Genomic DNA, 26,743 nt, shown 5'->3' on the forward strand with positions numbered 1-26,743 from the left:
CTAGGAAAACAGATAGGGCTAGATAGTGAAGGCCCAAGGAGTTTGGACTTTATCCTATGTCATAAGCAGTCACTGAAGACTGAGCTCTTTGAGTAAAAGACAAAAGGGGGGAAGGGTCTAATTGCTCCATTTCTAACACTGCATCTGCCAAAGCAGAGTTGATTTTATACATTATATATCATTACATAACATGATTACTTTTTTTTAGCATGACAGCAGTAGTAAGATGAATGGACTGTAAGGAAAAATGGAGATCAGGCCCAAGACCAGTCTAGAACTGTTAACAGTCAAATAAAAATAATTAAGATTATGGGGTGGGACGGGGAAGGAGGTTCCAAAGGGAGGGCTATATGTATACTTATGGCTGATTTATGTTGGTCTTTGTCAGAAAACAAGAAAATTCTGTAAAGCAATTATCCTTCAATTAAAAATTAATTAATTAAAAAATAAGATTACATAGTTGATAAATTTCAAAGTAGAACAGATGCAAGTGAGCATAAATACAGTTTTTAAAATAAGAAGTCTTCCCACTGTAAACAAAGACTATAGGCTTCAAAATATATTTAGGGTTTTCCATGAAGTATTTATACCAACATCACACGAATTCTGAATCAAAAGTCTATACTCTTTATTCCATTATGAGTTCACAGAATAATAAAATGCAATAGAATCTGGCAGTATTAGCACAACAAAATTACAATATATGTCATTGCTTGCTTACTACGCACAGTAATTTACAAACCAGATCCATTGACACTTACGGAAAATTTACAATGACAAAAAAGCTGAAAGATTTTTGGCAGGCACAAGAGACATTTGTAGCCTAGCCAAGAAAATAATTCACATTTCCTACTTACAGTTTCAGGGTTCTTCATACTACTCATCCTGCCTTCTTTTTTCTTTCTACTTTTTTGTCTGATAGGTTTTGAAAAATATAAGTACTTTTCTAGACTTCCTCAATTTAACTAGTTTTTAAAGTGTCAGGAAAATATCTAGGAACTAATGAAACCTTGTGTAGTTGACAGGTGTACCTATGCTGTGTGGATCTTCTCAGAAAAGTATCTTGGCAGTGTTTCGTGGTGTGTGAAAGACATCCTTTTCATAGGCATCTTTGAAGAGATGACAGACAGTGGAGAGTTGTAACTCAAAGCCATTTTTAAAGTAAAAAGATGATTAGTCTCTATCCTTGGTTTTCTTTCTCTCTCTTGAATCCTTTGGTATTTTTGTTTAAATAATCTTGCCCCTGCTACCCCAAATTTCTACCAGGTACTATAAAATCTGTGATTTCAGATGGTAAAGAATCTGCCTGTAATGCAAGTGACTGGGGTTCAATCCCTGGGTTGACAAGATCCCCTGGAGAAGGAAATGGCAACCCACTCCAGTATTCTTGCCCAGAAAATCCTTTGGACAGAGGAGCCTGGCAGATTACAGACCACGGGTTGCAAAGCATCAGACATGACCAAACAACTGATACTTTCGCTTTCACTATAAAATCTGTGATTTTTCTTGTCCCATGGAGGGATTACAGGAAATGAAAAAAAAGTGCTATTCTTGACAAGTAAAGAGCTGCTGCTGACTCAGTGGTCATTAAGGCCCAAGCCTTGGGTATTTTTCCAGAGGTTAGGGGCAGGCACTAGTGCTCCTCTGCTTAGTGAGCCCTGGTGATGACGTAGGCAGGCTGGTCACAGAAGCCACTTCTAGCTTGGAATACTGTTCCTGGTGGGAAACGAGGTGGTATTGGCCTCAGTGGCCTACTCCAGTGAGAAGAGAGCCAGCTGGCTCAGCTACGCAAGGAGGTACATTCAACACGGCTCCTCTTCTCCTCTTTATGTGTAGCACTGAATCAGCAACCACGATGAGGTCTTCAAAAGAAGAGCAGAGGTAACTAACAGGTAATTCTTAAACATGTAGATATTGTTAAATATATATTTCGCTTCAATAGCTATCTCTAGAAACTGAAACCGGAATAGAAGATTCCATCCACAATCCATCTCTTCGCAGCCAAACCCACACAAGAAATTTAACACAAATACAGCCAAATTCAGTGCTTGGGCTGTCATTTGGAAACCTTCTTTGGGCCACACTAAAGAGTGTTGTTGTTGTTGTTCAGATGCTAAGTCATGTCCAACTCTTTGTGACCCCATGGACTGCAGCACACCAGGCTTCCCTGTCTTTCACTATCTCCCGAAGTTTGCCAGATTTATGTCCATTGAGTCAGGGATGCTATCTAACCATCTTATCTTCTGCTGCCCTCTTCTCCTTTTGCCTTCAATCCTTCCCAGCATCAGCGTCTTTTCCAATGAGTTGGCTCTTTGCATCAGGTGGCCAAAATATTGGAGCTTCAGCTTTAGCATCAGTCCTTCCAATGAATCTTCAAAGTTTGTTTCCTTTAGGATTGACTGGTTTGATCTCCTTGCAGTCTGAGGGACTCTCAAGAGTCTTCTCCAGCACCACAATTTGAAGGCATCAGCTTTGGTGCTCAGTTTTCTTTATGGAAGAATCTGCCTGCAATGTGAGAGACCTGGGTTCAATCCCTGGAAGAAGGGAATGATTACCCATTCCAGTATTCTTACCTGGAGAATTCCATGGACAATGAGCCTGGCAGGCTACAGTTCATGGGGTTGAAAAGAGTCAAACATGACTGAACAAGTAACACTATACTAAGGACACTATAGTAAGGAGTAAAGTGGTTCAATTATTCTAAAATATAAAGAAAAACTGTACTGGCATTCATAATCTTGCAGTCAAGCTAATATTTCATTAATGTTTTTACACAAGAAAGTCATCTTCATCCACATTCACTTTTAGTGGGGTTGGGAGCAGAAGAAATAATACAAGAGGCAACAGTTTGACTTTTGATGATGGAAATATTTTTTCAAGATTCTTCAGAGAACTCTATATCATTCCCTGTTCCAGTGTTTTTTATTAACTGTAATAAAACACATTAGGTCACACTGTGCTAGCCCTTTTCATGAGTGTCTCAAAGCAAGGCAGTGCTTAATTTAGAGCCCAGTCATGTTAGGTCCAGGGAGGTGACTGCAGGGTCCAAGCAGGAACCAAGCAATCTGTCCCAATCTGCCCAATAATTTACAACATGAAGAGAAGTTTTGTGTATTCCTTTGAAAACAGGATTACCACCGCGGAGCGGGGCTCCTGCTGACAGAGAGGCAGTGCAGGTGTTGGAAACTTGGATGGAAAGAACTCAGGAAGGGAGGTGACCATCCAGCTTCCCCCTGGATGAGAAGCCTCTCTCTGCCCCAGGGGCTGGGCAGGGCCATCGGAGTGTAAAGAGCACAAATCCACCGGGCAGTGGAAGACCTGTGCTTAGGAACAGAGGTGGCTCCAGGAGAGGAGGTGCCAAGAGGGGCTGTGGAGGCGTCTTCAGAACACAGACAGCTCTGACTAGCAAACTTGTTGCCTTCCTGCCCTTCCTACTCACTCCCCTCTCCACTGTCTGCATGTAGTAATTATTCCTTTACTGAGGCCCTGTTCCAGGCCAGAAACACAGCTACAGGCTGGGGCCAAGGCAATGAAAACAGAGTAGCTTCCCTGGTGGCTCAGTGGTAAAGAATCTGCCCACTAATGCAGGAGATGCAGGTCTGATCCCTGGGTTGGGAAGATCCCCTGGAGAAGGAAATGGCAGCATTCTTGCCTGGGAAATTCCATGGACAGAGGAGCCTGGTGGGGTACAGTCCAGGCATTGCAAAAGAGCTGGACACGACTTAGCAACTAAATAGCAAGTTTTCAGGAATCCTGCAGTTGTTTCTGAGGAGCTAAGTTCTAAAGTAATGAACTAAGTGTTGCTCTTCAGGGCACAGAGCCTGTGTTAAGGGAGACTAGGTTTGGGGCCAGGAATAGGAGACCTGAATGAGACCATTGCCATCGGGGTATGAAACAGTATCTTTACCTTCTCTCCTCTCATTCCCCATGCCAGTGGCCAGATGTTGCTGAGAACCAGGGTGTCAGATCAATCTAAGGAAGAACTTTCTGACTCGGAGCTATCCAAAGATAAAATGAACTGTGTTGAGGGGTGGAGAGCTCCCAGCCACTGGATTTGTTGATGAGTCTGGATAGCTAACTGGTGGATTAACAAGGTCCCTTCTAGACCTAGTAGTCTGTGAATCCACAGGGGGCTGGTCCACTTGAGGAGGTGGCAACTCTGGATGAACTAGTCTGCTGCTCGGACCTGTCATGAGGATAATAAGAAGGCCTGATCAAGGAAAGGGTGATGGGCTGCTATATTTAGGATGGATAACCAACAAGACCTATTGTATAGAACATGGAACTGTGCTCAGTGTTATGTGCCAGCCTGGATGGGAGGGGTTTTGGGGGAGAATGGATACATGTATATGTATGGTTGACTCCTCTCGCTGTTCACCTGAAACTACCACTATATGTTGATTGACTATACCCTAATACAAAATAAAAGTTTAAAGTTTTTTTTAAAAAAGGCAAAGGGTGATGGGAAAAAGCCTGGTGATGAGGGAGCTGGGGATGAAATATAGGAGCAGAAGGGGAGGAGTATATACAGCTGCCATAACAAAGTACCACATACTGGGTTGGTTTTAAACAACAGAAATTTAATATATCACAGTCTGGAGACTAAAAGCCCTAAATCAAGGTGTCAGCAGGCTGGTTCCTTCTGTGAACTCTAAAAGAGAATTTTCTCCATGTTTCTGCCAGCTTTGGGAAGCCCCAGGTGGCCCTAGGCTTATAGATGCATCGCTCCAGTCCTCTGTCTTCACATGGCTTTCTGCCTATAAGGACACCAGACATACTGGATTAGGGGCCCACCCTACTTCAGTACAACCTCATGTTAACTAGTTACATCTGCAGTGACTGTATTTCCAAATAAGTTTAGATTCTGAAGTATTGGAGGTTAGGACTTCAATATAACTTATTTTAGAAGTGAAGTGTTAGTCGCTCAGTCGTGTCCAACTGTTTATGATCCCATGGACTGGTGGTGGTTTAGTCGCTAAGTCATGTCCAACTCTTGCAATCCAATGGACTGTAGCCTGTCAGGCTCCTCTGTCCATGGGATTCTTCAGGCAAGAATACTGGAGTGGGTTGCCATTTCCTTCTCCAGGGGATCTTCCCAACCCAGGAATCAAACCCAGGTCTCCTGCATTGCAGGCAGATGATTTACCAACTGAGCTATGAGGGAAGCCCATGGACTAGAGCCTGGCAGACATCTTTATCCATGGAATTCTCAGGGAAGAATACTGGAGTGGATAGCCTTTCCCTTCTCCAGGGAATCGTCCTGACCCTGGGATCAAACCTGGGTCTCTCACATTGCAGGCAGATTCTTTACTGTCTGAGCCATCAGGGAAGCCCTAACATTTTTGGGGTGACATAACTTAATCCATAAAAGGAGGCAACTTGCTTAATCTGAGCCCTCTGCCTTTCCCACCTGTACAACTTGAGTGCTGGCGCTGCACGGAGAGAGCCTGTGTAGCTGGAGTGGATACCACCCGCTCCGCTGGCCTGAGCTTGACTTGAGATACGCCTGAGTCCTAAGAGTGTTCCCAGGGCTTTAAACTCCTGCCTTTCCCTAGAACCCAATTCTCACAGCAGCCACAGCACCTACAACCAGGATATACACATATCCTGGCCCATTACAGCGTTGAGTTCTCTTTTCCTCTCTCATCCAAGTCATCCCTGGTATCTTTCACACCCAGGCAGAGATAAGGTGAGGAGACTGTGTGTGGGAGGGTTTTTTTTTTTTTTTTTTTTTGTATTTCTCTTTTGAGACTCATCTTACAAAGACCTAGACAGTCCCAGAATTTTTTGGCCTATTTCACAGTGTTGGATGGCTCCTTACACTGAGTTCCCAAGATTTGGGGGGCGGCGGAGACAGATGCTAAACCACCATTCTAGGAACTTCTGCCAGCGACCCCTTCCATGGGATTACCAACACAGAGGCAGAATGGGGTAAAATGGAGAAATATCAGACCAGAAGCATAAGTCTGAATGAAGTCCTACGACCACACACTACAGATGGGTCTTGTAATAGTGGTGGTTAGGTCACTTCTCTCTAGCCTTCAGCTTTTCCAATGGTAAAAAATGTTAGACTATTTCAATGTTGATGTTCTATGATTTCATAAAAGTCAATATTCTATGATCCCACAATAGGTCTCTAAGGACCGTTCCAACGCTGACATTTCATGACTTTATAATGGAGAGTTAAGCTTTTTATGGTTGTTAAATGGAAGGAAAGAAGAGACACTGCATTTCTCTGAAAGTCAGTTAATGTCTTTGGGGAATGATGTCACCTTTGAGCCTCAATTTTCCGATCTACAAAATACAGAACTAACAATAAGAACCTCATGAAGTGGTGGGAGCGACGGTGCTTGGAGAGATTTACCATTCGGTACAGAGTCAAACTGTAAACCTCTCCTAAGGGTCTATCAAACAGCTCTCAGAGCCCCAGCCGCGGTTGGCGCTAACTCCCCGAGAGGGCTCGGGGAGGGGGCGGGGCGAGGAGGTTGGCATTGTTCTTGTCCCGCCCCCACCCCCGCCCCGCCCCCGCCCCGCCCCCGCCCCGCCCTAGATATCGCGAGAGGGCGGGCCCGCTTGGCATTAGCGTCGGCGTCGTTCCGGCGCTAGGCCGGCTTCTCTCCGCGGGCCACGGTTAGAGTGCCGGTGGCCAAGGGCTCGCGGAGGGCCGCCAGCCACGCGGCGTCGGCTAGACGCCAGAGCGTCCGAGTCGTTGTGTCGTGACAACAACTCTGGTGGCTGTCTCCGCGACAGCAGGTGCGGCCGCTTCAGCCCCAGGCGGGCTCGGCGGCTGCCTGGCGAGTTTCTGCTCGCGCCCAGCCCTTTCCTTCCTGAACTCGGCGCCAAGCAGCGACGCTGAGCCGACCGCCGGAGCAGCAGGCAATGGCGGCCTCGACGGCCTCGCACCGGCCCATCAAGGGGATCCTGAAGAACAAGAGCTCTACGACTTCCTCTGTGGTGTCCTCGGCCGAACAGCCCGGCAAGAGTGTCGACGAAGAGCTGAGGTGAGAGCCGAGAGGGGCAGCCGCTCGTCCACCGGGTCAGCCTGGGAAGCCCCACCTTTCCCCCGGTGCCGTTGCAGACCCCCAGCCGGACCAACCCCAGATCCCGAGCCCGAGCGCGGCCGGCGGGCGGGGCGGTTGCGTAGTTGCGGCCCCTGCGCGGCTCAGGTCTCCCTCCGCCGGCCAGGCTTAGGGGTGGAGTGATTATAAAGAAGGCAAGAGCCATGACGTTTACTGTGTGTTTGTGTGTGTGTGTTTAACATATATACATATATAATAATTTTAAAACATACATCAGGATCTTTAAGCTTTTGGAGATTGGGAATATTAAAGAATCAAATTGAAGTTGTAAAGCTTCACCTGTTAAGAGTTATTACTTCACTTCGTATCCGAGTGTCTAAAATTCAGTAATTAAAGTGCATTTTCCTGGATTGGAAATCCTTTAAGATGCAGTCGTAGACTAATAAGAGACTCCTCCGTAAAAGAGATTTCTCCATTTTTCTAATTGCCCTTCCTCCACGGTCATTCCTTTTTAGGTGAACATTATCGAAAGAAAAGCATCGTGCCACATTCACTCCCTTGGGTCCTGGTTTGTCATTAGCTCTGCATTAAAAGAAACAGACATTTCCCCAGTCTGATCTATGTTTAATGGAAAGCTACTTATTGCTAATTATTTTTGAATCTGCAACAGGAATTTGAATGTTTTCTAGTCTTTGTTCCTCTTGAAAGACATATTTAAGCTCAGAACAGTTCAGAAAGTATCAAGTTAAAATGATGCCATGATAATTTAGTTGCTTTTGCATACTCGCAAATACGTAAGTGAAAAGATGTTGACCTATAGTATTGTATGTGATAGTAAATAATTGGTAACAACCCAAGGTCCATTAAGAAGGACTAGTGAAATATTAATTATAGTACATTAGTATAATGGGAAAATAGACCAGCCTTTTAAAAGAATGAAATAGATGTTAATGGCTCAGAGAAAGATACCCAAGGTGCAGTCCTCAGTAGGAAAAAAAAGGATGGAAAACTGATAATATATAGTGTAAAATAAAACACTAGGTTAGAAGTCATAGAGGGGATAGCATATAAGGACTCTTACATACTGGAAATAAGGCTTAAGAAAAGTTGTTGAAATCTGTGAAGTCATAAAGCTAAAATTAGGATGTTCCCGAAAACGTTGAATATTGGAACTAGGGCACACCTGTTTAAAAAGATCATTTTAGAGCTCTAAAAGGAACTACAGTTTAGTGATGGTGTTGTCTTGAGGAAAACATGAAGTAAGATCATAGCTTAGAATCGTGGCCTTTGGGGGTTGGAAAGGACCTAGCAACTCTCCTACTCCTGGGTGTTTGACTCTTACATTCTCCGACATGCAATTTTCCAACCTCTATTTGGGGTAAGCTGCTTCAGATTGGGGGATGTAATGGGACTAAAAAAACAGAATCTTACCAGACATAGCTGTAACAGGAAGACTAAGATAGTCTAAAAACCAAACTATGGAAGGCTCTTACATGACTTCAGGGTATTCGGCGGCAGCACTGTGGTTCTCAGTAGCATTTAAATTATTTAGTTATTCTCCAACGTGAGCTTCTTTCTGTTTGGCTACCAAGTAGCTGCTTAGATTTTCTTCTGTCTTTCCCTACTTCTGTTTATTCTCAACCTGTCTGCTGTAATTTCTGGTGGCCCCACTCTGTGTATTGGCGTCTTTATATAAATTGATTAGGATTTACCTTCCAAGTCCTGCCTGGAAAGCCACTTTACTAGACTAATTTACTTACACAGGGCTGCTCCTTCTCTAGAAGCTGCTACCAGGGCAGATTCATTTAAGAGTGGCCTTTTTCAGGGCGGTTGGCCTTGACTTGTCTAAATTAGAAGGTTATAGTCCTATCTTCAAAGGGAGCTGCCAAGCCCTAATTGATTGAGGTTTATGATGTTTGGTTCTAAGTAGTAAAAGGCACGGGTTTTTTCATGGTAAGTGTTGTATGACTATAAAAGAAATAAAGTAATTCTTTTGGTAATACAATGTACATTGCTATTTATGTCACAGTTCATACAACCAATATTAGTGACTTTATGAGAGCGTCTTTGAATGCAAACAATGAAAGTATAGTTGAACGTATTTGAAACAAACTTTTTGTAATGTTTAACTTTAATGACACCCAGTATTTTTCCTTTTGTTTATAAAGGACTGAAATAAATAGCTCTTTCAATTACAATGCACTTAAAGAAACTAAAAAAATATAGTGTAATGTTCTGTCTGTAAATGTTGGAACTAGAGTTTAAGGCAAAATAATCTTATTAATTAATGTGAAAATGACTAGGAATTTAAGTCAATTCTCAGTGTCCTGAGTAATTACGTTCTGTAAAGTCACCACAAACGCTGGATTAGTTCATGCTGAACTGTTAGTCCTAGAAGAAATATAAAAATAGGTTACTGTAAGCTGGTGGTCACAGCATTTTCATCACCTTTTAAAAATTTGTTTGTTTAAAGACACCTAATTTAATATATATTGATTCATTAACATGGAACACATGGCCAACAGCGCTATAACTCATACCTGAATGAAGAAGTTTGTCTAACGCATATTTTCTCCGTAAAGCACTTCACAGCTTTCTTGGGCTTAGGAGCACTAGATGGCAGTTAAGCACTATCCTTGGGAGCCATTTTGAACAGCCAGTTCACCAAAAAAGCAAAAAACATGGCACTAAAGAGGACTGTGAAAAGGACACATTTACAGTAAGAGAGCTGAAACAAGGTTTAATCTCAGCTGGGAACATGTGCATGTTCAGCTACTCAGATTTTTCCCACTCTATGCATGTGTGAAAGAGAGAAAGCTCCTCCAGTATTGATTTTGAAGTTACAGGTAAATTTTAGCAAGTAGGCAAATTTCCAAATACAGAATCCATGAATAACCATTCCTTTTATTGGTGCCTTTATCATGTGAAATACAGTGGTGGTTTCCCTTTTCTGCACAAACCACTCCCCCACCCCATCAGTTGTAAGAGGGTATAACTTAACGTTTATGTAACACAAAGAGATGTTACTAAGGGGTTTTTAAGTCATAATTGAGATGTGCTATTCTGTGGTCTCTCAACTTTTTGATTGTGCATCATTTATTAGGAAAAAGATAGGAAAAAAGATAGGAAAAAATGAAATATGTTTCAAATATGTTTGTTTACAATTAGATAATATGTCAAGGTTCAAAGTATACTTAAAGTGAGGTTTATATACTGCCATATTTCAAATAGTCTTCAGGACTCTGTTAATACAGTGCTTGTCAAACCATCTTTTTTAATGTCACAGTGCTGTTATTTTCTTATTCTTTATACTTTGCATTGGTACTGTTATCCTCAATGAGTAGTTATTTCAGGTACCCCTTTCTGAGGGTTAGTTCAATTAAAACTGGATAGAATCCACATAAAATTAGGCATAGATAATCTCAGTACACTGTAGCACACTGCTAGTGTTAAAATACCACTAGTTGGAACACCACTATCATCCCCATTATTGTGGGATTCCCATTCTTTCTGAATACTTTGAATATTGTAAACAACCTGTGAATGTCAGACGTAACAGTTACAGTGAGTAAGTACATGTACTTCATCAAAACAAGACATCATTGATTTTAAGATGTACCATGATTTTATGTCACAGCAAGAAAAAAAAAATGCTGCCAATTATAAGATGTCATCCATTTTAAGATGTATTTTGTTTTCAGAAATATTAAAAAGTGAGAAAAATGTGCATTTGGGATTGTTGAAAATATAATGTTAAGTGTTACTAAATTTTGTCTTATTAGAAGTGTTTAGGGTTACTGATTAGTAATGGGGCTGGACGCCTGGGTTCAGATCCTGTTTACTACTTACTAGGTCTGTGACTTAAACAGTGAGTTATTCATTATAATCCTGCCTAGTTGAATTATTAAATGAGTTACTAAATGTAAAATGTTTAACACAGTACTTCAAATGTTAGTCTTATTCTATTAAAAGTATAGAAACCTAATTTTCTGTACTTACAGGATTGTGTACACAGCATGCTTTGGATTCACTGTGTTTAATTCATATTCAGTAGTAGTCTTAGGTAATGTGGCAAATTCTGCTTGGAAAGATTGTGCTTAATTTCCTTTAACATAATTTTATGTAATCATACTTCAGCTTTCTCATTTTCTGCCTATAAAGGGATATTGAATATGGTCAAAGGCTCACTGACTAAAGTTTTCCAAAAGTGACTTTTATTTACTAATTGCTTTTATTGTTAAGTCTTTAATTGTTCAACCTTAAAGTATTGTACTTTGTCAACCTATAGAAGTTGAATCTTCATTTAAGAAAGAACCATTTTTTGAAATGTGGGCTTAAAGTTTAACACATTGAAGTAAAATCCTGCTTCCAAACTCGGATAAAAATTAGAAAGTCACAAGCAACAAGAAGTATGTAGGTCTTTGAGATGGCATCATATGAGTTATCAACGTGAAAGTGAAAGGTGGTGACTTTTTCTGGTGCAGACTGAGGCTGCAGGGAGCCAGTCACCCGAGAGGGAGCAGCCGAAACCAGCAGGGCTGTCACCCCCCGGCTGGTTTTCAGTGTAAGTGCTTGTGCCACTGTTTTTCCTAAGTGCTGTTAATGGCCCGGTGAAGGTCATAGGAATGGTTGTGGTAGTATTGGGATTAAACTCAAATTCACTCCTTGGATTTTGTTGCTCAACTGATGTTAATTCTACCAAAACTTAAGAGATGCTAATTCCGGTATTCTTTGTCTTCGCAGTTTCTCTGGCTTCACTACTTTTCCTCCTAAGAATTTCTAACGTTCTTTGGAGCCTGTTGTTTTATGCCCTTATTTAAATTCATGGTTTTGCAAGATATTTTTCTCGATCTTGCCAGTGTAAGGATTTCTTTTTCTCATAGTATTGTGTTGAAGAAGTAGACTGAAGCTTTGGATATATAAAACTTTAATTCTGTTTATAGTAGAAAGTAAATGGCAAGCAAAGTACAAAAAATAACCCAACAAGGTGGTTCTTTATAATATGGTTTATACCTTATATATACCTTTGAGTTATATATAATGTGTTTAAACCTTCTCATAAATTTGAGTGTGTTCTTTACATTTATGTAGCTATAAACAACTCAAATTAATGAGAATGTTTCCAGCAAATAGGCAAAGGATGCAAACAGTTCACACAAGGAAAGTAAAATAAGCATTTTTTTCCATTATTTATTAGGTAATAAGCAGAGAAACCAGACATAAAGCAGTGTTTAAATATCAATTTATACCTGCTCAGGTGGGCAAAATACCCAGATACCCAGTCCTGGCAAAGTTTTAGCAATTATTTGGGGACATTACAAACAGTGCTCTTGTAAAAAAGAAAAAGGCTATGTGGCAACATAGAGTGATCTACAGAGCTCTTCAATTTGACCCAAATATGCTTGTCCCTAGTGAAGTGAAAGTGAAGTCGCTCAGTCGTGTCCGACTCTTTGTGACCCCATGGACTGTAGCCCACCAGGCTCTTCCGTCCATGGGATTCTCCAGGCAAAATACTGGAGTGGGTTGCCATTTCATTACCCTAAAAATATCACTGAATAGAATATGCACAAACATTTCTGCTTTAAGTAGGAAGACATTGGATTCAATCTAAACATTTAACATTAGGAGAATTGTTTATTATTGAATATTATGCATGTAATACTAAAAAGGTAAAGACTAGAAAATACAAGCAGCTTATGATAAAATACATATACTGATGTAGGAGCTATTTTTATGTATACTATATGTACTGTTTTGTCTATACTTTTATATACTGTGATAGCTTGGGTATTTTTTCTTATGTTATATGGAGTGGAAAGAATATACAGAAGTCAAAATTGTTAGTGGGTTAAGGTGCTAAGGTTGTGCTTATTAAATTTTATCCTTAATTTTAGGAAAATATGTCTTATATCCTACAGTCCTTTTCTTCTATCGTTTATCTTGCAGAACAGATTTACAGCATTTGAGGGGTACCTTTGTAACTGCAAGGGCCATATTCATTCTTCTAATGATGAGAAATTTGTTGTTTTTAATTAAATATTGCTAGCATTATTTATTTTTACTGTGAGATTAGGACACACTTAACAAAGTCATTTTGTATATGTTTATTTTTAAAATATTGTAATGTAATATAGATACATCTGTCTCTGTTTCATCGACTACACTAAAGCCTTTGACTGTGTGGATCATGACAAACTGGAAAATTCTTAGATGGGAATACCAGACCATCTCACCTGTCTCCTGAGAAACCTGTATGCAGGTCAAGAAGCAACAGTTAGAACCCTGTATGGAACAACTGATTGGTTCAAGATTGAGAAAGGAGTACAACAGGGCTGTCTGTTGTCACTCTATATAACCTATACGCTGAGCACATGATGAGAAATGCTGGGCTGGATGAGTTACAAGGTGGAATCAAGATAGGTGAGAGACACATCAACAAACTCAGATACATGGATGATACCACACTAATGGCAGAAAGTGAAGAGGAACTAAAGAGCCTCTTGATGAGGGTGAAGGAGGAGAGTGAAAGAGCCAGCTTAGGACTAAATATTAAAACTAAGATCATGGCACCCAGCCCCATTACTGCATGGCAAATAGAAGGGGAAAAGGTGGAAGTAGTGACAGATTTCCTCTTCTTGGGCTCCAGAATCACTGCGGATGGTGACTGCAGCCATGGAATCAGAAGACGACTGCTTCTTGGCAGGAAAGTGAAGACAAACCTAGACAGTGTTGAAAAGCATACGGTTGTACAATAATATGAATGTACTTAATGCCACAGAACTATACACTGAAAAATGGTGAACTTTGTATCATGTATATTTTACCACAATAAAAATATGAAGGAAAAAAGTGCTTAGTTTTAAATGGGGACACTGTGGGCATTTTAGTGTAGAAAGCAAAAGAATGTAAAGTCAGGCTCACTTGCCATGAGTGGGCCCATGTAATTTTTAAGGTGACTTAGAATATGAAGAAAAGAATATGATACTAAAATTTTAAGTGTGTCATTCTTCAAGAGCATTTGAAGATCAGGCATTGGAAGATCTAGGAAAATTGAAAATATCTGCAGTAAAACATCACCAATGTGGAACAAATATGGAAAGGATGATTTGAATCAGTGTAAAATCCACATTCTTTTTAAAGTAGTTTTAGTTTCAAGTATATAATCAAGTCATAAATTGTATATGTAACAATGTTGTTGACCTGCAGAGAGGTCATTTTTGTCCTTTTTAATGAGTAGATAAGGGTTTGTAATTAAGGCATTATTGATCATCTTAGTAGTTGTGCAAGTTATTTTGTTGGATAGATACTAATAAATATTCATAAAACACTTAGAAAGCATTTCTAGTTTTCGTAAGTAGATTTATCTCAGGTGATCTGAATATACCATTTCTTAGCAAATTAAAAAAAATGAAAATAAAAAGATAAAATCTTAAAAAACTGAACTGTAAGTTTATGTACAATCTAAATCTTCATTAATAGTATCTGAATTTAGTGAGATTTTCTCTGTAGTTTTATGTTCTGATTCTTTTGATTGTTATGGTATCGGTGGTGGTTTAGTTGCTAAGTTGTATCCAACTCTTGCAACCCCACAGACTGTAGCCTGCCAGGTTCTGTCCATGGGATTCTCCAGGCAAGAATATTGGAGTGGGTTGCCATTTCCTTCTCCATTGATTGTTATGGATACTGCTAAAAAAAAAATTAGGCCAAGAAAAATATTTCTGTTGTGTTTTTTTCATCAAACTGTTAAAAATATATGATGGATCCAAAATCCTTAACTGTTGAGATCAAGCAATGTATAAATTCCAGTTTTTGCTGTTGTTCTATAGGCTAGATGAAGATGAAACATGTCATAATAGTTTTTTATAAATGCCCAGTGAAGAATCTGAGTATTCCTGTGTATCCACAGTTTCTGCATCCTGAGATTCAATCAACCATGGATCAAAAATATTCTGGAAAAAAAAAAAATTCCAGAAAATTAAAAAAAACAAAAGTTGAATTTACTGTGTGCCAGCAGCTATTTATTTGCATAGTTTTTATATTGTATTTATGACTATTTATATTTATTAGGTATTATAAGTAATCTAGTAATGATATAATGTATATGGGAGGGTGTACGAGATTATCTGCAGATACTCTACCATGTTATAGAGGAGATTTGAGCATCCTTGGGTTTTGGTATCCATGTGGGTCCTGGAATCAATACCCCAAGGAACAACTGTGATGTGTTTTTAATATATGGGCACTATTCTATGAAATATTTACTTACATTTTATTATAGTTACTTAGAGCATTTACCCAAGTTAGTTTCTATTCCAAGAAAGTAGCTGTTAAAATAGAAGTTAGCAGTCAAATAGAAATTGAAATGTGATATTTGGGTGTTTTTTGTCTTTTACTACATTAAGGAAAATTTAAAAAATTTTATTTTAGTAAAAAGTCCCAGAAGTGGGATGAAATGAACATCCTGGCAACCTATCATCCAGCAGACAAAGACTACGGTTTAATGAAGATAGACGAGCCTAGCACTCCTTACCACAGGTAGTGTTTGTGCACAGCATTCCTTTTCTCAGTTGGTTTTTTTTTATATTTGTTACTGGAACACTAATTAATAACCTACCTGCATATTTTTGTGTAATAGTATAAATAACATGGAACTTTATGAAATCCATTTTTTATGTTACAGTTATAGTATTAGATGTATATTTATTGCACCTCAGTCGTCCCTAGCTGCTAATGATAGGCTGAGATTAGTGACTTCTGCCTTCCTTAAAGTAATCTGTTTGTAAAAAGGAAGATGAGAGTTGGGCTTGTTTACTTCTTCTTAAGTAGATAGCAGGGCCTTATTCATTCTCTTTGCAGAAAAGGGATAATTTCACAGATGGTTAACTCTTTTTTAACCCATGCAAAAAAAAAAGTGGACATTACTGCTATCTCATGTCCTTATTTTTTAACTTAAATGATATTGTAGTTCATATAATCGCATTGGAATTGTTAGTTTTGAGTCTTCCCAGAATTTTTTTTAATGAATATTAAAATGATAGTGTGTGGCTGTAGTAAGTATGAAGACTAATGCACCAGTAAACATAATGGGTTTCTAAATAAGTTAGAAATACTTAATTCAGATCATGCCTAGATTGTATAGAAAAAAGATTTTCAGGACTAAATATTTATGTTTGTCACTGAAGTAAGACAACAGAAATCCAGAAGTTACTGTTAAAACAGAGTTAGAGGGACTTCCCTGGTGGTCCAGTGGCTAAGACTCTGCACTCCTAATGCAGGGGGCCCAGGTTTGATCCCTAGTCAGGGAACTAGATCTCACAACTAAGACCTGGCGCAGCAAAATAAATAACTAGATAGATAAATTTAAAAAAAAAATAGAGTTAAATTATGTTTTAAGTCAATGGACGAAACTTTGGAAGATGAAATAAATTGATGATAGCAAAAACAGTAAAAACAAGAATAAACATGAAGATTGTGACAAAGGGAGGACATAATGAAATAGGAGTACAGATACTGAAACAATAAATCTTGAAGGAAGAAATAGACATATCATTTATGAAAGTGATCCTCCTAATTTGCCCCTAATTACAGATGTATACTTTAAAACATATCTTGAGTTTCATTGTACCAGAATCCAAAGTCAATGCTTTCTTCCTTTTCAGTAAAGGTAGTAGAAATCCCTTATCTGTGTTGCTTGGAGATACATATCCTAAAAAAGTTAAGATCGAACATGATTAAAAAAAAAACAAAACAGGTCACACAGAGTTGGACACAACTGAAGCGACTTAGCAGCAGCAGCAGCCATTATTTTAAAACTGTTTATATTTAAATAATAAAGATAACCATTTTTTTTGCCATTAAGTGGAGAGCACATTTTTCATTAGAAAGTAGATTGGGAAAGCTAAATAACTTTTAAACTTCCTAGGTCTTAGTATCTAATTTTGTTATTTTACTTAACCTGTATCTGCATAGATCCTTTGTGTCTTATCTTCAGTGAAAAGAAAAGTGTTAGTTGCTCGGTCATGCCCAACTCTTTACGAAACGTGGACGACACGTGGACTGTAGCCCACCAGGCTCCTTTGTCCATGGAATTCTTCAGGCAAGAATACTGAAGTGGGTGGCCATTTCTTTCTCCAGGGGATATTCCTGACCCAGGGATCAAACTGGGTCTCCTTCATTGCAGACAGATTCTTTACTGTCTGAGCCACCAGGGAAGCCAGGTTAATGTGCAAATACATATTCTAAAACCACATGGGATTTCTTTTGAATTAATTGTTCCCTCCTACTGTATAGAATAATTGAAATGTTGATTTCTTTTTTTCCCAGGTGATTTCTTTTCAATATTTATTTTCATGATTGCAGTAGTTTGGTTTTTTTAAATTATTTGGAGGCTTTTCTTGATTGGTGCTATACTTTTAAGTATTTGCATTTAATAGAAACAATTTAAAATTAAACTTCAAAGATGACAACAGAGCCATAAATATATTGATACTCTGGTCAGTAGCATTATGTTCTCTAACTTGTTTTCCTGCTTAAAAAAGTATAGTTCAAGTATTAATTTATAGTGTGTTTGTCATCTTAGTATGGTAGCTGATGATGAAGATGCATTGAGTGATTCAGAAACCACTGAAGCCCTGACCCCAGATATCTTAGCTCGGAAGTAAGTATTGATAACTATAAAGCATATTCCACAACTGTAAAGCTGTGTTTAATTTTGCAGAGTTAAAGACATTTTACTTTACTTATACAAGTGTAAATAAAAAGCATGTGCTAAATGAATTAAGTTTTATCTAGATTTTTCATAGCAACCTGTATAGTCTTATTTCTAGATTAAAATCAAAGTATGTAGATGAGTACCAGAAGCTGGTACACACATTCCCTATGTTAATTTCCTGCATAGAGGTTTTTTTTTTTTTTTTTAATATCCTCTACCTGGGTATTAAAGATACAAGTGAGATAGGTAAAAATAAGTTGAATTCCTAAAAAAGTTCTGTTCCTTTGCTGTTCATAGATTTGTCTCCACTTTTCTTGTTTATTATTTTCTATACCTATTACCATTCTCTGGCTTTTTTTCCCCCCTCATGAGGTTATGGCTAGCATACTAATATTCTTTAGATGCTTTTATGAGACTCAGAAGTTGAATAAGACACTCAACTAATATAAGGCAGTCATAATGTTGATTTCTTTGTAAATTGTTATTATATAGATTAACTGCTGCTGCTGCTGAAAGCTTGGAACCAAAGTATCGAGTTCGTGAACAAGAAAGCAGTGGAGATGAGGATGGTGACCTCTCACCGGAAGAACGAGGTAGTTTCTTTCTTTAACTCAGATTCTACTCATGTGGGTTTATTGTATGTCAGCTTTGTCCCCCCTCATTTCAAGAAAATATTGCCATCTCTGAAGTGACTACAAGTGTTCCTTTCTTTGTACTAAGCATCTATACTAGGTAGATGCTCAGTAAATGTTTATTAAATTAATGTGTTTAGAGTCATTGAGTATTTGGATAATCTTAAAGTGGATCGCAGTAAGAGCTAATTGCTTGTAGTTTTTTCTGTATTAAGACAGTGGTGAAGTTTACCAGATGAATCAGACTTGGAGTAAAGATTTTTTATTAGGTCCCATTGAACAAAAAGAACAGTAATGTCATAGGAAAGGAGATAAAAATAGTCCTGTCAACATTGATGAAAAAGGCTCTTTTAGTCCATATGGTGCATACACAGTTAAGCATTGCTACCTATTCATGTTCCTGTTTTTACAAGTATTAGTGCTTATCTGTGGAGGTAAGGAAAGAAGAAAGCTATTTCACTTTGTTGCTTTTAATAATTTTGAAGCATGTGAATGTGTGACCTCAAGAATTAAAAATTGCATATATAATTTGTTTTCAATACTTAAAAGGGAAACCAAGCCTATGTATAGGGTGAAAGGATGCATGAAAAAAGAAAAAAAACCTTAAAAAAAGAAAGATTATTACTTGAAGCCTTGAAATGTGGAAACTAACTGTACTGTAAAGAAATTTAGAAATTCTAGAATTAAGATTGCAAATATTTGCTAGTTAGCTGTCAGGATTTTTGTCATGCAGCTACAAAGGTAAAATTGGCTATTCCCTCCTATCGTATTTAGAATGTAGTTTATTGAACTAAACAATCTGAGCCAAAAAAATAAAAACCAACAGCAACAGTCTGAGCCTAATTGCTATACAAGAGAGAAATCTTATATACAGCGTGATCTCAGGTTGTATTATATTGATGATACTATCTATCTTCTGCCCTTGGTGACTTCCTATTTTCCGAAAATATACCCCATGAGGCCCTTGAAAAGAGTTTTCAGATAGAAATTGCTCCTTGAGCTTGCTAATTCCTTATTCTCTGAAAACATGATGTATTGAGAACCAAATTTTTTTATTCCGTCACCAGCTTTCATTAAGGAATTTTCCCCTCAAATTGTAGTTCCATGAGTTAACCAGCAGGGGGAACCATTTTACTAGTTAGAGTTTTCACAAGTTTTGCATGTTCCCAGTAGTAGAATTACTGATACCGGTGATTTTAATGCTTTTAAACAAACTATGTGTCTGAACATCCTTGTTTATTGAAAACATTTTCAGAAGATTTTATCTTGTAACTAGTTGCATAACCATTAAAATATTGGCTATAGAATCAGATAAATCAAAGTTTACACTCCAGGTATGTCGCTTATCTAATTTGCTTAATTTCTCTGACCCTCAGAAATGATCCTCATTTCTAAATTGGAGGCTTTAAAATATTTAGATTCATTAAATGAAATAAAGAATTTAAAGCACTTAGCACTAGTTCTGACATACTGTTGCTGCTGCTAAGTCTGCTGCTAAGTCGCTTCAGTCATATCTGACTCTGTGCGACCCCACAGACGGCTGCCCACCAGGCTCCCCCGTCCCTGGGATTCTCCAAGCAAGAACACAGGAAATACTAGATTTTAATAACTTAAAATAATTGGTATATTCTGCATTATATTTTGGAAAACAATAAAGGAAAGTATAAAAAGGATAATTTACTTGCCAGGTTCAGTGGATAGTTGATTATCATTATAGCCGGGCCTGAAACCTTAAAATTTTTGTTTTGTACTCTTTTGTATTATGTTGCTCTGCCATACAAAGATTATAAGTAAAATTAATACTCAAAGAAGGTTGAGACCACTTGTGTTAGCAGCTTTCTATAGAATGAATACATAAATCATGTAATAAATTTTGAGTATTCCAAAATGAAAAATATCTCTAACAAGCGAAACCCAAGTTTAATATCTCTTAGAATTATGCATAGTTGACCTTGAACAACATGGGTTTGTTCTGTGCAGGTCCAGTTATACTAAACACCTGCTACAGCAGTAGACAATCTGGTTGAATGCACAGATGCAAAACTGCAAATATGAAGGGACAATTGTAAGGTTAAATGTGGATTTCAACTGTGATGAGAGTAGGTGCTCCTAACCCCACATTTTTCAAGGGTTACCTGTATATTACATCATTAAAAAAACAATGAAAATACAAAGGGGGAAATCAGAAACCTTTGACCAAGGGGATTAAGTTATAACTCATTACTTAATAACCTTTTAAAATTATGTAGTAAATCTGCTATGTATGTGGCAGAATTTTACTGTATCTTCATATACTTTATTGTCTAAATTCTGGATCATTTTAAGAGCGAAAGAGTCACTTTTATAGTTCCACTAGACAATAGGCATAAACTCAGCTTCCTGGGATGTGGCCATTCTAACTATATAGTGAGAAAACAACATATGCAACAAAATATAATTCATCTTAATAAAATATACATTTTTAGAAAAAAGTCAAATTATAAAATGTTAGTGATTATTTAAGGAAATAGATGTGTTTTAAGATTGTACTATTAAAAAAAATTTTTTTTTCCAAGTTACATTAAAGAGAACGTGTATTACTTTGTACTGAGAAAAAGTCTTATCTTTTTAGTAAATATATCTGGTAATGGAGGCAGTTAGAACCAATTTTTGTTGTTTTTTAGTATTGGCTTTTACATTGTCTGAAATTCATCACTAAAAATTTAGTCATAAGGATTTGGTCTTTTATTGATTTTTTTTTTTTAATTTTACTTTCTTCTAAAATATGATACTCTCAGAGAGTAAAATCAGAAAAGTAACTTAGAAAAGAAGAAAGATGCCTGGCAAGATCTTGGTAATTTGAAACAAATGTTTATGGGATGATAAGATGGATATTGATTTCAGAACTTTCCTCTCCCAACCCAAATAGAGGCTGAAAAGTATTTGATCAGTAGTGACATGAACTGTAAATACCTGTTTTTAAGACATAAATAAGTGTAGATGATAAAAACTTAGAGGGAGTGACTTGCCTGATGGTCCAGTGGTTAAGACTCCATGCTTCCACTGTAGGAGTTGAAGGTTTGAGAGGGAATTAGAGGACATTTAGAAAGTACTTTGAATAGCCTTATTTAAAGAGATTTCTCTTATGCATTTTTGGCACTAAAATACATTTATGAATACGCTAATAAACCTATGGTGAGTGAATTTTAATGCTCTTTACAAAATGAACAGTGGCAATTTTATGTCAATCCCTTTTTCGTTTTTTAATTTACAGGTCTAAGAAATTGTAAAATATTTCTTGATAAACAATAGATCTTTAAAGTGCTATCTATTGATAAAATTGGTTGTGTTGATTTACAGCTATTTTTATGCTTCTGTGATGACTTCATGGACAATAAGCACTTTTAAAAGGAAGTTTTTCTTAATTGTAAAAATAGAAAATTGGAGAATACTAAAATCACCCCATAATTCCTTGATCCAGAATTAATGACTGTTAATTGCCGAGTCTTATTTTGTGTGTGTGTATATGCACATGTGCATTCATGCAGCCTTTGTACATAGTATACGTATATGGTATTATAGTTTTCCTTTATCCCATTCAACTCTGGAGAATTTTCCTGTATCTTTAAGTTTCGTTCACAAATATAACTACTAAAAGCTCTTAGTCTTCTATTAAAATGGACATACGAACCATCTAAGGCAAAGGTTGGTAAACTTTTTCTGTGAAGAGCCAGGCAGTAAATATTTTAGATTTTGAGGGCCATATGGTCTCTAGTGCAGCTACTCAACTCTGCTACTGAATACAAAAGTATATTTAAGCATTGCAAAACAAACAAGTGTGACTGTGTTCCAGTAATATCAATACTTTACTTACCAAATAGACACAGGCTGTAGTTCGCCAGTCTTTGAGCTAAAGACTTCCTATGCCTACTTTTTTTTTTTTTAATCTTGTAGAAAAAAAGCGACAGTTTGAAATGAAAAGGAAGCTTCACTACAATGAAGGACTGAATATTAAGTTAGCTAGACAATTAATCTCAAAAGACCTAAATGATGAGGAGGAGGATGAAGAAATGTCAGAGACTGCAGCTGGAGAAAGCATGAATATTGAAGAATCAAGTCAAGGTTAGATGTTTTGGAAGTATCACTGAGACACTTGTGATCGTTTGTGCCTAAGTAATATATTTTGTTTTGCTTGAAACTTCGAAGAACCTCAGAAAATTTTGCTATAATTTATTTTTTATGCCAAAGGGTAGAAAACTTCAACCCCTATGGGCCAGTTTGAAAAAAATGTTTTTATGCTCAAGTTGTCTTAAGTACATAGGTTGTGCTGTATGTCTATGTTGTTTGGTCTACTGGCTTTAAGCAGTGATGTCTATCTTCATATTAAGATATACTTTATTTTTAATGTTTCAGATCATATTTTATTTGTTGTAACAATGTCAGTTAAAACTTTTAAAGAAACAGGTTTTTAACATGGAAGATCTGTTTTGACATCCCTTCAGGTATAAAGTATGTCATATCCTTCCAGTGTTGACTCTTGACTGTTGGGTTGACAAGTTATTGGCCAGTTTTTGTTTAAGTCTCAAACAACCTGCTCCTGAAGCCTACCAACTCTTGATCAATCATAGGAAATCTGTTTTTATTTACTTTTAATAAACTTATTCTGGCATTCAACAAAGGTGAATCTTCTATACCATTAATGCAGATTTTATGCCCATCTGCCTACTCTGTACTGCAGACTGGTACTTTTGAATGAATATGTAACTTACTTTTATGTGTTGTGCCTTAGATGGTTAAGTCTTAAGAAAGTAAATAATTATTATATTATGGTTTTGGTGAGCATATGAAATGTAAGTGATTTTTATGGAAGAACCCGATGACTGTCTCTCATTATAACATCAAGATTACAGTATTTTTTTGTTACTGCATGTTATGCTTTTGCTTTTCAGTTTGTTTCCTTTTGATTAGCACTTCCTTTTGATTTTATTCACCATATTCTGTTCAGCTTGTATTTAACGTGAACAAACTCTTACCTTGAGTGATTATTGCTATATGTTTCTCTTTACTCTCTTTTTAAATTTATTATCTATTTTTAGGTGACCTATTTCTATATCTTGGTGATTTCTTTTGTATGTTGTATTCAGCATAAACATTTCTTTGGTTATAAGTTTTCATCAATTTCTACTCCCACTTTCAATATCCATTTGTAGCAGCTCTAACAGAGCACTGGGAATACCCCTCATTTGCTATTGGAAATTTGTGCTGGCACTGCTGTGTCAAAGATTAAAGGGATTTCTTTTTTAAGCCACAGCTTTTGAAAAATAACTTTGGCCTTTGTCTGTGGTATATTTAAGGAAATATTTTGCCATTTTTATATTGTAAATGCAAATCTTCCATAACTTTGAATATTTGAGTTGTCATAAACTCTTAGCTTTCCGTTTGTGACTTACTCACAGAAGTGTTCAGTGTGAAACCTGTTTGTCCTACCACTAAGCAGATACACCTATTCTGCTCTTTATTACAGGGTATACAGATTCTTTGATATTGTTCAGTCTGCATGAACTATGTCTTGTTTTTTAGATTTTTTTTCTATTCATTTATCATCTGTAGCAGTGGAAGGGAACTTTAGCTCAGGTGGTTCCAAGTTTGGCAATACTCAACAAACAAATGATGTTGCTATTTTTTCTTATATCATTGCAGGATCTGCTACAAGTGACCAACTGCAAAACAAATCACAGAGTTCATAGAAGAGATTTTTTTCAACACAGTAATTGTCAAATACAAACTCTGTTACTATAATATACTGCTTCTTGTTCTCTACAATTCATGACTTAAGTACCAAAATACGTATCAGTTATTATATATTGCCAAGAATTAAATAACTTAAGAGACTAATTAGACTTAAAATGCCTAATTGATACATATATTCTTGTGCCTAGTACTTCACCACAAATACAGCATAATGTCATCCAAAACTACGTTACTTTTGTAAGAACACTGGTTAATTTGTATAAGATATATAGCTTTTTATGCTTTAGAAATTAATATCTTTTGGGGAGGGAGGGGATCTAATTTATTTTCTTCACTTCTAGATGTGATAGCTCTTATAAAAGGTTGGGTTTTTAAAAAATCAAGATCCAGTTAGAACAGCAGATCATATAGGCTGATAAATATATTCAGTCTGAAAAGTATTTTAACAACGTGTCTTCAACTTGTCTGTTTAATTGAAAAGGAGTATGTTATGAGTTACTGTTGCATTTTCTGGCATATTACCTTTAAAATTCCTGTTGAGTTTCTTTTATGTTTACAAGGAAAGGATTAAATTTTTTCTCATCAAAACTAGTTTTTTTCCATAAATAAATTGTCAGGTTAAATTTGCACTAACGTCTGCTCTGACTTTTTTGTACACTCCATGGGCAGACTTCAGATCAGTCTTTCAATAAATATAATTCTAATATAGTTTCAGCATTCCCTTTATATACCTGTGTTAAACTCCTGCCTTTGTCTCGTACTCCTTTCCACACATACGCACAGAATTCTTTACCTTTATAATGGATCATAAAGATTGTCATGACATTGGAAACTTTTCCTTTTCTCACATACTCTGTCATTTGCTGCAACAATGAAAATCTTACTTTGACTATTAATGCCTATTCATTCTTCTAATACATGGAGAAAATGAATAGCATCGGTACTAGACAGGAAATACAATTCAGCTGCAGAATTTTCTACATGTCTCTGACTTACAGCTTGCTAATTAAAGTGCTATTATTAGTTTATTGTTTGACTTACTTAGACCTTAGAAAACAACTGAGGTTTTTTTGCATGATGAGAGAATTGTGTGTAACCAGTGATATGATAGTTCCTGAATGTATAAACAGAATTCTGAACACTTTTTAATTTAAAGCTTAAAATAGTTCCTGCTTTAAGGAAATATGATAATGTATACTATGACAAATGTTCTTTATTCTTCTAACACAATAAGATTTGGACTTTTTCCCCCTAAAATGAAGTGCAGTTCCTGTGTATCTTAGCTTACATTTCTAGTCAATTATTTGTATTTTAATTTTTTGTTAGTACCGAAAGAATCCATTATATGAGCAGACTTTTTAAGTAATTTCTGTATATTGTATATTTGAATTGGCTTTTATTGAGCAGCTTATCTTCCACTTGCAAGCTTATGGAAATATCAAATGTCAAAATAAGTAAAAAGTGGGAGAATTATTTACTGTTAGAAGAATGTTTTTATTAGTTTGGATGTCTTCTTTTTTAATGGAATCTAATCAGTACTTCTGAACTGCAGGTATAGTGTTCTAACTAAAACATAAGCTAGTAGTACCACTGATTGATAAACTAAACGGTGTTTATCCCTACTTTCTGAATTTAGAATATTGAGGTATTCTCTGTTTAAACTTGTCTGGGGGTATTTAAGCTTATACATGTATGTGTACATATGTTCATACACACAGATCTCTGTTTTTGGTTTTCTCATTTCAAGTTCTTAGGAAGTATTCATGTGCTCTTTATTTGTAGAAATAGCTGCTATACAAAGAAGAACAGGTAGGAACTTTAACAACTGATCCTTTGGTGTTTTCTACAAATTATTTGTTGAAACTTCAATCACAGGCAAACTTGCGTTTCTGGTTTCTGGAAATAGATAGTTATCTCTGAGGAATAAGACATGGCAAATAGCATGCTCAGTAGAATTTTAGGTAATTGAATGTGACTGAGTAAAATTGTTATCATTGTCATGAGTTTCTAATTGATGTGGTATTGAACTATACAAAAAATGAACCTTTATGACTCAAGTTATATTTTCCTTTGGAGAAAGTTATCTGTCAGTGTTCAGTTCTAGCCAAAGTAGATTTTACTTTCAGTTTTTTAATCAGTATCTCCTCTCTGCTTAACTCTTGATGTCATCTTTTCTGTGTATTCATTTTCAGTCTGAAATTCAGCAGTGATGCTCTTTAAAAACTGAGACATAAAATGGTATAAATGGATTGTTAAAAATAACTTCAAATTGAAGATTAAAGCAAAGTGCCATTTTTCCCTAGACTTTCATTTTGTTTACATTTTTTCCTCTTAACATTAGTACACTGAACATATTGTAATAAAATACGGTCATATGACAATTGCTTGTGTGTGGATTTTCTTTTCTTCCTGCCCAGGTCTTGTGTTGTGGATACCAGAAGAGGGTCTTGGACTACACTGTGAAAGTGATTTGTTTAGTTGCCCAGCATTGTGCTTGGTGTCTTAAGATATAATCCTCAAAACAACCACGCAGAGCAGGTATCTACTAAGTGAGGAAAATATTCTTGGCCAAATTCTTTGGTTTCAGTGTTTCATACATGCCAAATGACAGGATATAACTAAATTTCATACTCTCTATTCATGCCTTTTTA

General features: G+C 36.9%; 1 protein-coding gene and 1 non-coding gene across 2 annotated transcripts; both read left to right on the top strand.

The window, feature by feature from the left end:
• The first annotated feature begins 6,558 nt into the window (after positions 1-6,558).
• PPP1R2 (protein phosphatase 1 regulatory inhibitor subunit 2) lies at positions 6,559-26,473 on the top strand. The gene is made up of 6 exons (XM_055568625.1): positions 6,559-7,001; positions 15,447-15,554; positions 17,599-17,676; positions 18,223-18,323; positions 22,296-22,463; positions 24,042-26,473. The coding sequence occupies exons 1-6, from the start codon at positions 6,880-6,882 to the stop codon at positions 24,086-24,088; spliced, it is 624 nt and encodes a 207-aa protein (XP_055424600.1). The 5' UTR covers positions 6,559-6,879; the 3' UTR covers positions 24,089-26,473.
• TRNAR-CCU (transfer RNA arginine (anticodon CCU)) lies at positions 16,252-16,324 on the top strand. Its single transcript has one exon. It is a non-coding gene; the product is annotated as a tRNA-Arg (tRNA).
• Positions 26,474-26,743: the final 270 nt, after the last annotated feature.

The sequence above is a fragment of the Bubalus kerabau genome, chromosome 2 (assembly GCF_029407905.1).
Source record: "Bubalus kerabau isolate K-KA32 ecotype Philippines breed swamp buffalo chromosome 2, PCC_UOA_SB_1v2, whole genome shotgun sequence".
In the NCBI taxonomy this organism is placed as follows: Eukaryota; Metazoa; Chordata; class Mammalia; order Artiodactyla; family Bovidae; genus Bubalus; species Bubalus kerabau.